Genomic DNA, 11947 nt, shown 5'->3' on the forward strand with positions numbered 1-11947 from the left:
CCTGTTGCTCTCTCTGTGTTTGTTTTCGATACGGTGCATCCCTAGGCTATCCCCTAGGAAGGTCTTTGCTTTTGTGCCTGTGCAGAATCCCAGGCTCTACCAGTGAGGTGTAAATTGCAGGATGGGAGCCCAAACCAACTGTGCTCTTTACCTTCTCTCTATCATGAACTCCTCTCATTTTTTTCTGTATGGACTTGTAAAGATGTCAGTGGTAAGGGGTAAATGGGCCTTGATTTATGGACATTTTGACCACAAGTGCCACAGAACTATTGTAAGTGACTTTTTAATTGTATGTTACAGGGAGAGGCAGTGAGTACCTGCACCTCCTTGACTGTATTGTACAGTCACATCTGTTACCTGGCAGTTGAAATACGAAGTAACCACATGCCTTTTACTGTGGGTTGCTCAGTCATTTGACAGAAAGCATGTTGTTATTTGAATTGTTAGTTGCTTTTTATGTTGTGTTAGCTGCTTTTTGAGACAGTGTTGGGTGCTTGAGGTTTTTTGGATGCTGATTTCTTTTTGCCAAGTTTTCTCTGATATTCTCTTGAAGTTTCAGAAACTTAAGGAAAATAATTTAACGAATATAACAAAAAGTGAGCCAGCTGCAGTGACTGTAAGAAAAGCTTTTTTAGTAATTCAGGATGAATTAAATGAAATATAATGCAGAATACTGGCTAACTTGGGATACTAAAAGACCTTTCAATGTAGTTGATGCAAAAGAAATGCACAGTCAAATAAACAAAATTTGGTTCATTTGTGTATGAAGTGCGATCTTTTTTATTTATAAAATGATGTGTGAAAATGTAAGGCACCCCAACCTTAAAAATTCAATGAATCTAAAATGTCTTCACCAAAAGGCTTATCAAGCACTGGACCAGGCTGCCCAGGGAAGTGGTGGAGTCACCTTCCCTGCAGGTATTCACAAGACATGGAGATGTGGTGCTCAGGGACATGGTTTACTGGTGGACTTGGCAGAGTTAGGTTAACAACTGAACTCAGTGATCTCAAAGGTCCTTTCCAAGCTATATAATTCTATTATTTTCCACTTTAAAAAAATCTGCTTCCTTTGAACAGGTATTTTTCAGACTTTGCACAGTATGATACTTGTAGCTGATAGTATTACTTCCTGCATAGATTGTTTTGGTTTGTTTTCTGCGTCTGTAAAACCTCTCCCAGATCCTTTTCCTTTATATTTTTAAGGAGAACAACACTTCACTTAGTAGCCACCTGTGTTTTATCCACCTGTGTGTACTGAAGTCAAATGTTACAGGGCTGCAAATACCATCTTGGCTTACTGCATGTTGACTTCCCACATAGACCTGCCTTTAACCTCTTCCCCTGCCTTCCATATATCTGGCTGTAGGGTGTGTCTACATGATACACTGAATAAACTGCACAGAAGCGGTTTATTTTTTGTTTTACCTAGGTGAACAGTAGAGAAGAAGAATGAGCCCAGTCACTGAGTTAACAGATGTGATAGGGTGTGTTACAGCCGGTGAGTTGCAGCTACTTAGCACCTCTCACTGTAAGGTACAGTTCAAAATTCTCTGAGTTAATGTGACTCAACTTCCAGTCTTTGAATTAGCAAACCTAAATCTGAGTTTTGAAACAGATGCATCCTGCAGAGTACTGAGTAGTCTATCCAAAGCTCGGTAAGAAATCTTAGCCTGGTTGTAACTCTGTACAGGAAATGCATTGGGAACTTTCATGTCATTATTGGTTTAAGACAATCAAAGCGTGGGCTGTTACTAAAGACAACAGTTCATTCAGTATATGACTGCACAGTCTCTTGCAGTGAGGGCTGCAGGAACTCATGGCTAGAAGAGAGCGATTACACCTCTGGTAGTAATCTGTAAGTCTAAACCTGCTCTGAAACTGCAGCTGAAGACAGATCAACTGGTTGAAGTTCAGTGCTTGGCACCCTTTCTGGATCCGAGTTCTATGAACTAATATGCAGCTATTTTAAAAGTACGGATGAGGGACTAGGAGAGTTGGTAAGATATTATGTGTGCTCAGTAGAGGGTGGTTATTTTATTGCCATACTTACGTTTCAGCAGTTCCTGCTCTGTGAACCAACTATTTGTGAGTGCAGCATGAAACTTCACATGCTTGTGAAGTCTTGCTGACCAGTGCCGGGACAGCTTTTAACAAATACCATTATTTCGGCTATTGCACAGGACATTTAAAAGTCCATTTTGTGTGAATTTTGGAAAGCCTGAAACTGCTTCAGTGGATTATGGTAAGGAGATACTTTCTGCTACTGGCACCTTTTTGAGACACGTTGGGGAAAGTTCCCTTTTTATTGTAATTACTAATTAAGACAAGACTGCAGTTCAAGATAGTATTGTGGTGTGTATTTCTTATGGCTTAGCTTGTGGGCTTATTAAAGTGTTGTGCTTGTTGGCATGTTTTCCTGCTGAGTTCTTTGGTACTTCCTCATAAACAAGGTATTAGTGATTTACCTTTTAAATTACATTTTAAGCTGCTTAGTAAACAGATGGTTGTATTTCAGCAAGAAATTCCTGTGAACATTATTTTCTGATATTGTGACCTATTTTGAAGGCTGAGGAATTGATCTCTGAGAATTTTGAACATTTGTAAAACCCTTTGTCACTTCACAGGCTCACATAAAAACTGGGGTCTGAGTTCAGGAGTGTTCCCATTATCCGTAATTTGTTCAGAAGCATTTTGAAAACTGAAAACCAGGAAGTATACAGACTTATTTATCTGTAAGCCTGCTTTCGTGAAATTTAGTGTTGCTCATCCTAACCATATATTGCACTTTGTGTTTCCAGGTTGTCAGGTCTCAATACTAAAAAATGAGGTAGATGAAAAAGGTGGAAGAAATTGTGCAGGCTGGCTCACATAAACGTGCATTTTGCAATAGCAGTTTTCTCCAGTAGCCTATGCAGACCTTTTCATGACGTTCAGTTCTGTGTTTTCTCTCAGAGGATTGTGTTGCTTTGTTTTGCTTTGCTTTGCTTTCCCTTTTTCTCCTTCTGTCTTCTCTATGCTGCTGGTATTTTCCGGAGAGTGTCATCTTGGACCTTCCATGTCTCCTCTTCATCCCTTCATGGGGACTGCTTTTCTGTTTCTCCTCCTTGTTCTCAGCTATAGCAAATCTGTTCTTCAAAGAGGTTCCTCTGGCTAACTGATCTTCTCCATTTTGTTGCTGGGGATGTGTAACACCACAGTTCACATCCTCAGGTAAGGGGTTATTCCACCAGAACCTGTGGACAAAGTTAGCAAATCTCAAATTCTGTCTGCAGCTTTCTTCTCCTTCATGCTTTACATTTCTATCTGATTTATAGTGTCCAGTGCAGTTGCATCTTTAGTATTTGTCTCTTCGGTGAGTTAAATGGTCATGGTTCATACTAAAGTATCTTCTATCACGGTTCCTTAAAGAAATCCCTGTGTATTTCTTCCTCAGTTTCTGCATCTTGGCATCTTTTTCTTCCTCCTTTGCCACTATGCTTTTACAGATATTTTTATAGCTACGTGATTCTTGAGGTAAACAATCTTGTTGTGTAGGATACAAGTATGTACATCTTATCTCTGTGGCTGTTGGCAATTCATATTTGTTACTGCAATGGCTCTTAATTATCTATGCCATGTAGGTATTAATTTAACTTTGTATACTTGACTGGAGAAAATTAATGCTTAGAGACAAGATAAAGGCAGGTCAGAAATATTTAATAAAACAGCTCGCCAGATCTCTGGTTAAAAAAAAAGCAAGATTGTAATGAAATGCATCTTGAGCTAGAGGAATGCAGTCAGCAAGAAATAGCTTCAGTTTCAGCTGTGAATCTTTAGAGGTACCAGCACATCTTTCAGCAGTGTATACAAAACTAGATGGTTAATGAGTCAAAACTTGTGTACCTGCAGGTGTAAAACATGCACAGGGACAGCCCTGGCACACGCATCCAAGAAGTACTGCTCGTGCCATCTCTAGACTTCAGAACCACAGTCATTGTCTTGACTTGTTTCTGGTTTTCTTTAACTTGAAAACATATTAGTTAACTTTTAATTACAGATTTGATTTTACTTTGGCATTATAAAACACTACTCTGTTTTTGAATATGTGGGCAGTGAAGGCAGTAGTAGCTAATTTTTATAGAAAGCATTAATTTCTGTATGGAAATTCTTCATGCTTAATATGAAGAATAGCAGAAAAGTATATCATATGCTGAATAGCAGTGATGCATTTCTTTAATCTCTTTGTAATATATTGTGCTTGCAAAATGAGAATTGCTTTCTCTGGTCGTCATCTGCACCAAGTTAATGCTTTAATTGGTGGCAAAGGGCAAAGAAAACCACGTCTGCTTGGTGAAAGTTCATGGTAGAGATGAGGATGATACAGCTTTACTAATGTGAGGTTTGTGCTAGTCGGTGCATTATGAGGAAGTAGGACCAACCTACTAGATATTCATCTATATTCAACTGAATTTTTCTGAGCAGGATTGTTGGCAGGACAAGTTTAGTGCTGTCTCCCTGCAGCTCCCCCATCTCACGCCTTCCTATCTGACCCCACTTTCCCACATTGCTCCTTTTCCTTTGCGGCCAGGCACACCTCTCATTTCCATGGAAAGCAGCCAAGCTCTCACCTTGTCTTATGCTGGCCTGTGTCCTCTGGCAAGGCAGAGAAAAACCTGAAAAACTTTGGCAAGGTGGAAGAATGAGAAGATCTCTTCATTCTGGGAACAGCTTATTGCAGCAGGGGCATTGGGCATTCTGCAATACCATGGTGTGGGGCTTTTTCACTTTGAAAATACTTTCTGAGCCCTCACCTACATAAAGAAATGCGTGATTGGTTTAACTTGGGAGATTTCATTGTGAAAGCAGTTATTGGGAAGTTAATTGTCAGTTAATAGTGCTTATTTTACTTTATTATTATTACAGATAAGAAATATTCCGTTTCATTTCTTTATTAGTTATCACTTCTGGTATTCTGATATGTTTCTCCATTTGTAATCATGTATTTGAAAAACACTTTTAAGTGTTAATCTCCTTTTTCTTTTTAAATATCAGATCAGCTTTGTTGTTTTCTTTTGGCTGAGCTCCCTGGATAGCTTTTTCGATATGCTGATTCCTAAGGGAAACACCTCTCTGCAGTATTACCTTTTAAGCCTGAGTTTGGTTGGGTTTCTTTTCTGTTTCAGGAAGAACAAAGTCAAGAAATGTCAACGAATTTAAAATACCTTTCCTTGGGCATCCTGGTTTTTCAGACCACAAGTTTAGTCTTGACCATGCGTTATTCTCGGACACTGAAAGAAGAAGGACCTCGTTACTTGTCCTCTACTGCAGTAGTTATTGCTGAACTTCTGAAGATTTTGGCTTGTGTTCTGTTGGTCTACAAAGACAGCAGTATGTGTCCAATTTTGCACCAAGTAATTTTCCTAATCAATATGCTGTATTGTAGTGACAACTGCAAAGCAGCCATGTGAGTACAGGCGTACAACAAAGCATTTCCCTTTTCATGTAAGAAGTAGTCTTGGAAAGACACTGATTGTGCTTCACTCCTCAGCACCATAGAAAATGCTGTCTATTTGCTGTCTATTTGCTGAAGAGTGCTCTCTTTAAAGAGTGTGGATACTGAGGAGTGCAAGAATAAATTTTCTACTAACAGCTTGTGTTTCCTCAGGCATTTTAAGAAACTCATATGTAGAAGTAGGAAAAAGTTAAAATATTTAAGTGTGTACAAAGCATGAATGATAATTTAGAAACCTATAATAAACAGCAGATGTAGAAGGGAGGAAGCAATTTTATTACTACAGGAAGATGTACAATTTTGAGCTCAGAAAAAATGCATTCAGATTTACTCTAGTTCTTATTCTGTACATTTTATACTGAACTTATCCTGTTCCTCGACATATGTATTTGATCTTCAACAGCTTAAAAATATCATTTCATATGCATAAATATTGATGACTCTATAGGCTCCTAAGTGTGCATTTTTTAGGGGATATTCTTTAATGTGTTGTCTTCAAATACTGATATGATTTAAATAAGTTTTACTTAAACTATTCTCAATAATGGTTCTAGTTTTTCCAGGCTACAGGAAGACACTTTGCAGCCTTTTTTCCTTCCATATATGAGGGTCATGAAAATCAAAGTCTTGATAGCAGTGATAGCTATAAAAGGGGGGCAGCAGTCTTTAAGAACTGAACATTGCTGTCTTTATTTTTTTTTCTGCTTTAAGTGAATGTCTGTTTCTTTTATCGTTTCTTTGGGTAGAGTGCAATTTACGGACTCTCAACAGAGTGCTACATGATGAAATCCTTAACAAACCCATGGAAACTCTTAAACTTGCTATTCCTTCAGGAATTTATACTCTTCAGAATAACTTGCTGTATGTAGCATTGTCAAACCTAGATGCAGCCACGTACCAGGTATTGTACATTTGGATTTCTCTGTGAGTTTCAAAAAAAACCCCAACCCATTAACTATGTGGTAGTCACTGTTTCTGCGTTCTTCTAGGTTACGTATCAACTGAAAATTCTTACCACGGCGTTGTTTTCTGTGTCCATGTTGAGCAAGAAATTGGGTGTATACCAGTGGCTTTCATTAGTAATATTGATGACAGGAGTGGCGTTTGTGCAGGTAAATATTAACAGGTGGTTTGTATTTATTTAATGTATTAAATCAAGAAACATGGATTTCTATACTGTTCATGCAGCTTTCTGATTCTACCAGGGGCACACGAGCACCAGAACATGGTCAAGAGCCGTGAATCACAACTGGCCAGGGCTATAGGACACCAGAAATGGTTCAGAAGCAGAATACAACACCTCTGTCATGTCCCTGAGCTCTACTGTAGAATGTGCCAGCGCCTCTGGAGCCACCTGCAAATAGCAGTGATAGCAGCATTTGTTAGCACACTTTTTCAGATATTAGAGATTCAGAGATCTTTTGTGCCAGCACAGTCCTGCTCTTCACCTTATGATGTGGTTTCAGCATGGCAAATTTTCTTGAACTGTTTCAACAGAGAAACTTTCCCTCTGTTCTAAGTAGTGCAGGTAGAGGAGTTTGTAGTTTTCAGAGAGCAGGATCATGGGATAAGAGGCTATTCGAAGATTTATTAAAATGTATTTTAGCATATCCTAGAAATGTTTATTTTAAAACAAGGATTTTTTAAAAATCCTGAGGATTAAACTTGATAAAATTTTCAAATTTAGTAATTAAAAATGAGAACAAAACACTCTGGTAGTAATTAACAGACTGCAGTATATTTTTGTCTGTGGCATTGCATTTTATTCTGTTAGCATTAGATATATTGCAACATTTAGCTTCATAAATTTCAGCTTGTTTTAGTTGTCTGCATAATCACTGAAGAGGGCCACATGCAAAAGGCAATTCTTCCCGGTTTAAAGACAGCCGCTGTAAGTGGTTTCCTAAGCGTGCTTGTATTTGTTGGGTAACCAACTGTTGAGTGGCAGAAGTTGGAGACTGTGAATGGCCATGCTAAGTCACGCTGGCATTCAGAAACAGCTCCAGCTTAGGAAACATAAATCTTGGGCCTGTTTAAATTGATGGGTATTGTCCCTGTTCAGGTACAATTTTACTCATTACAAATACGTAGAAAGAAAAATTATGGCTTTGCAGTCCTTTAAAAGCATTTATGGTGCAAAATAGAAAACTTCACAGGCATGTGATTGTCTGCATTTAGTAACTTACTGTTGCTAGAATACAAATTTGCCATTTATAGCTGCTCGTGACTTGATCTTGTCAGTGAATTTTGTGTAATTGTTTTTACATGCAGTGGCCTTCGGACTCTCAAGCGACAGCTGCTAAGGAGCATTCTGCAGGATCTCAGTTCATTGGCCTGATGGCAGTTCTTATAGCCTGCTTTTCTAGTGGATTCGCTGGGGTTTATTTTGAGAAAATCTTAAAGGAAACTAAGCAGTCTGTGTGGATCAGAAACATTCAGCTTGGTAAGTTTAATTTTGGTCGTCTCTTAAAGATACTGCTTTCTGAAGAGTTATCATAAATTTGTAAAATATATTTTAACAGATTAAAACACCAGCATTTTAATATTCTGCATAAATGTACTTTTAAAACCAAGAGCTTAAACGCTGCCCGATAGAATTCTAGCAGCTGCTTTCTTGTCTCAACCTAGTTCTTGATTTAACTTGCTTATGGAGTGTCTGTAAGTTTGTACAGAATTTCTCAGTTGAATTTGTATGTACAGTTTTCCAAAGAATGCTCTCTTATGCAGGATTCTGTGTATCCGCTGTGTTTAAAAATTATTGTCTTTTGCACTAGTTCATAAGATCTGATAAAGAAATATAGATGTAATCCTTTTCCCTCTTTTTTACATTTTTAGAGAATATGAGAACATTAAAACAAAATACGTTTCTATACCAATGGTTTGAGATGTTTTATAATTAACATTTTTTTCTGTTGTGTCTGGGTAGGCAGTTTTTATAGCTTGGCACTTTTAATATAGAAAAACCTGCTTTGTGAATAAATTTGAGGTAATTAATTAATATTTCAGCACAAAGGCCAGTTTGTTTCAGTTGTCTGTATAATCACTGGAGAAAGGCATACGCAAAAGACAGCTCATGTTAACTATTTTAATGGCCTTACCTATTGACACCTATCAGAGAATAGCTGCTCTTTCCCAGGTAGTTCTGGGATTTCTAGACACAAGATATTAGTGGCGACAGAGCCGATCCATTTTCCTGAATGAGTTTTCCCTCACCTCAAAGCAATCTTGTCCAGTTCATAGGGTTGGAGATAGGACCTCAGCAATATCTTTTTGTTCCCCTTTTGCAACTGGAACAAAACTTACTACTGGAGTTAGCCTTCTTTCTCTGATGGAATTTCTCTGGTCTCCATCCTCAGGCAGTTATTATTTATTGCATATTTTAATAAATGCTTTCAGCAGCATTTGAGCTTTACAGCACCTCAGTACAGGCTCTTGATCAAATCCGCAGTACTGTAGAATTAAGTCATGAGGATGATGTGGTAGATTAGGGCTGTGGACTGACTCTGGTAGAATGTAATGAAGGACCATGAAAACAGGAGATGATGTGGGGTTTTTGTAATTAGTAATATTTGTAATAGTTGGTCAAAAATGTCTGAATACAGGCAATACTTCTTTCCATTTTTTTCCCTGTTGCTGTGTTTTAATTATAAATGGTTGGAAGAACTTCATTTTGATTGAATGTTAATATTTTTACTTGTCCATAATGGCTTGAAATGAGCATAGAGAAGGGGATCAAACCCTCTGCTTACTATGTGCTGGTATTTATTGAAATTGTGTGCGCTAAAACTTAGTTTTCTTGAATAGTGTGTAGGGGATAAATCAGGAAAGGTTATGTTAGGGAATTTTGGAGGCAGAGAAGAGTGGGTAGCTGGGGCTTGGTCCAGCATTTAAGGTAAGATTTGGTGCTCTGGATGGAGCTACAACGGAAAATCTGTTGCTGAGGGAAGCTGATTATTATTACTCTCAGTTTCCATGCTAGAAGTGCTTTAGTGGGCAACAGTGCAGATATCTGAACAAAATTCTCATTAAACATTCATAATTGTTGAAAAATCAATGATCTCTTGTAAAACGTTTTTCAGATTTTTCGACAGTGCACAAAAGTGTGTATGCAAACAAATTCGTTCACTAGTTTGATAGTTGGCCTGGTCATATCTTGAATGTTCCAGTAATTGCTCTGTGAAAACAATGAGATCAGAACAGACCGCGTCTAAACACAAACTGTTCAAGGTAATGAACAACTAGGACTGCGATGCATGAAGACAAAAATGGCTGTGATAACAGTGAGAATCAAATCACCTGATCTTTTCTTTTAGTTTTTGTACCTCAACACAAATTTCAGCAGAATATGTTGGTTTTAGTTAAAAAGTGAAAGTAATTTTGTCATATTTCATAGAGAGTTTCCTGACACAGCTTTTAGGAAATATTTAAAACTTGAAATCACAATTTCAGTACTATGTTAGTGTAAGCTTTTTGCAAGTGCAAGGTAGTTGTCCACTTAAGACACTGCGTCATTCAAGAGTCAGTCAGTCATAAGCAAGAGCTTTGAAATAGAGCTTTTCTTAAAACAAACAACAAAAACCATGTGTCCAACCTGGGTTTAATTTTTGTATTCATAGAGAGTTATTAGAACTGTAGAAAAAATTAGAAAATAGATCTGAATTATTTCTTTTAAATTCAGTTTTTAATGTATACCAGTGCCATATTAGGGATGTATGAATAGTTGAATTTATTTATATTGTCCCCCCTTTGCTGCTCAGGACTGGAGCCTACCTCAGGCACGGAGGAGGCGCTTGCATTACCTCCATGCCTGACGGGATTAGGAAACGTTTATTCTCTGATAGAAGAACACTATACTCACCGAATTGCAAACCTTTTAATCTTATTGCAATTTCTTCTTTTGACATTAAGTCTCTGCTAATGAACACTCATTGTGTTTGAGACTGGTTCAGAAGAATCCCACTTCCAAGGCCCTTGTCTGAATCAGCAGCCTGATGAGTCCTGCTCTTGCTGTGTCCGTGACCGTCTCCTCCACTGAAAGTGTTCCCTGGTTGTCTCTCCAGGTTATAGTGTGGCTTCAGCCTTCAGTCGTGACTAGTTTCAGAAAACTGAAATTGTGCTTAAGTGAATTTTGCTTTCTGCTATCCCATTCCAGTAGAAATCAATGGAAGATAAGTATATGAAAATGTCCTAATGAAAACAGTCAAAACTTGTTATAGGTGTGGAAAATAGCTTTTAAAAGAGAGTGTCTGTCTGAACACTGATTGCATTTGAATGTGAGGGTATTGCAAGTGGCAGTCCCAATTTAAAATCACATTTATCTGAGCAGTCCTTGAGGACAAGGAACCTGTCTGCGTGTTTTTCACCTGAAACTTTTAAATCAATCTTGTACTTTCAGGTTTCTTCGGTAGCATATTTGGACTGGTGGGTGTATACATTTATGATGGAGAACAACTGTCAAAGAATGGATTTTTTCAAGGCTACAATAAACTTACTTGGATAGTTGTTGTCCTACAGGTGAGACACCTTGTATCACGTGTTTCTGAAGACACTTGGGATTTCCTCTTCTACAAATGACTGGAAAAACTAATGGGAGCTACTAAGAATTCTCTGGTCAAAAGTCTGATCTATCACTATTAGAATAAGCCTCTAAATAAAAAACTGGGAAATACATAGCAAGTATGTGACTCAGTGTTGTGCAGCATCAAAGCATGTAAGCATTATTTCTTTGGCAATGTTTAAAATATATATATATATTTATCTATATATATGCCCTTCCTCATGTGGCAGAAATGTATAGTACAAGCATTTCCACTAATTTAATGATGGTAATGTGATCAACAGTTTCTTCAGTGGAGAAAGAAGACCTCCTCCAATATTTCTCTTCAACAGTGCATATCCATAACGTAAAATAAATGTAATGCTCCTAAACATACGCAAAAGCTTTTCCTTAAGTAAGTGCATGTTGTTAAAATAGATGCTCAGTGGAACTACCAGGTTGTAAATCCAAACTTCAATATTTTTCAGGCACTTGGCGGGCTGGTGATTGCCGCTGTTATAAAATATGCGGACAACATTTTAAAGGGATTTGCAACTTCTCTCTCTATTATACTGTCAACATTGATCTCCTATTTTTGGCTGCAAGATTTTGTCCCTACAAGGTAAGAATTCTTTTCTACATATGCTGAAAAGAAAAAGAAATAGTTGAAAACTTATTGCTTACCAGATATAACTGGGAAAATAAATGTAAAAAACCAACCCAAGCCTCACTTTTAGAATGTTTAAGTACAACATGCACATAAAAATTTAGTTTCATAACATACCTTAACTAAGACTTAACTTTTTCAGTAAAGTTGGCAAGATGACATTTTCTGAGATACAGCCCCGCGCTGGTCAGGAATAGTTGGATCTCAGATCTTGGTGTGGGACTGCCCGCTCCCGGCAGCTCCGTGCCTCTGC

The 11947-nt window shown here is 37.8% G+C and overlaps 1 protein-coding gene across 1 annotated transcript in view; it reads left to right on the forward strand.

The window, feature by feature from the left end:
- Positions 1–11649, forward strand: part of SLC35A3 (solute carrier family 35 (UDP-N-acetylglucosamine (UDP-GlcNAc) transporter), member A3) — a gene marked incomplete at its 3' end in the record, with an annotated part of 17316 nt that extends 5667 nt beyond the window's left edge. Inside the window, exons 2-7 of the mRNA XM_010187695.1 lie at positions 5163–5367; positions 6238–6392; positions 6481–6603; positions 7763–7934; positions 10887–11005; positions 11516–11649. Of these exons, the coding sequence (XP_010185997.1) occupies positions 5181–5367; positions 6238–6392; positions 6481–6603; positions 7763–7934; positions 10887–11005; positions 11516–11649 (890 nt within the window). The remainder of the gene's footprint in view (positions 1–5162; positions 5368–6237; positions 6393–6480; positions 6604–7762; positions 7935–10886; positions 11006–11515) is intronic.
- Between the last annotated feature and the right edge of the window lie 298 nt (positions 11650–11947).

Source organism: Mesitornis unicolor, unplaced genomic scaffold (assembly GCF_000695765.1).
Source record: "Mesitornis unicolor isolate BGI_N332 unplaced genomic scaffold, ASM69576v1 scaffold4067, whole genome shotgun sequence".
Lineage (NCBI taxonomy): Eukaryota > Metazoa > Chordata > Aves > Mesitornithiformes > Mesitornithidae > Mesitornis > Mesitornis unicolor.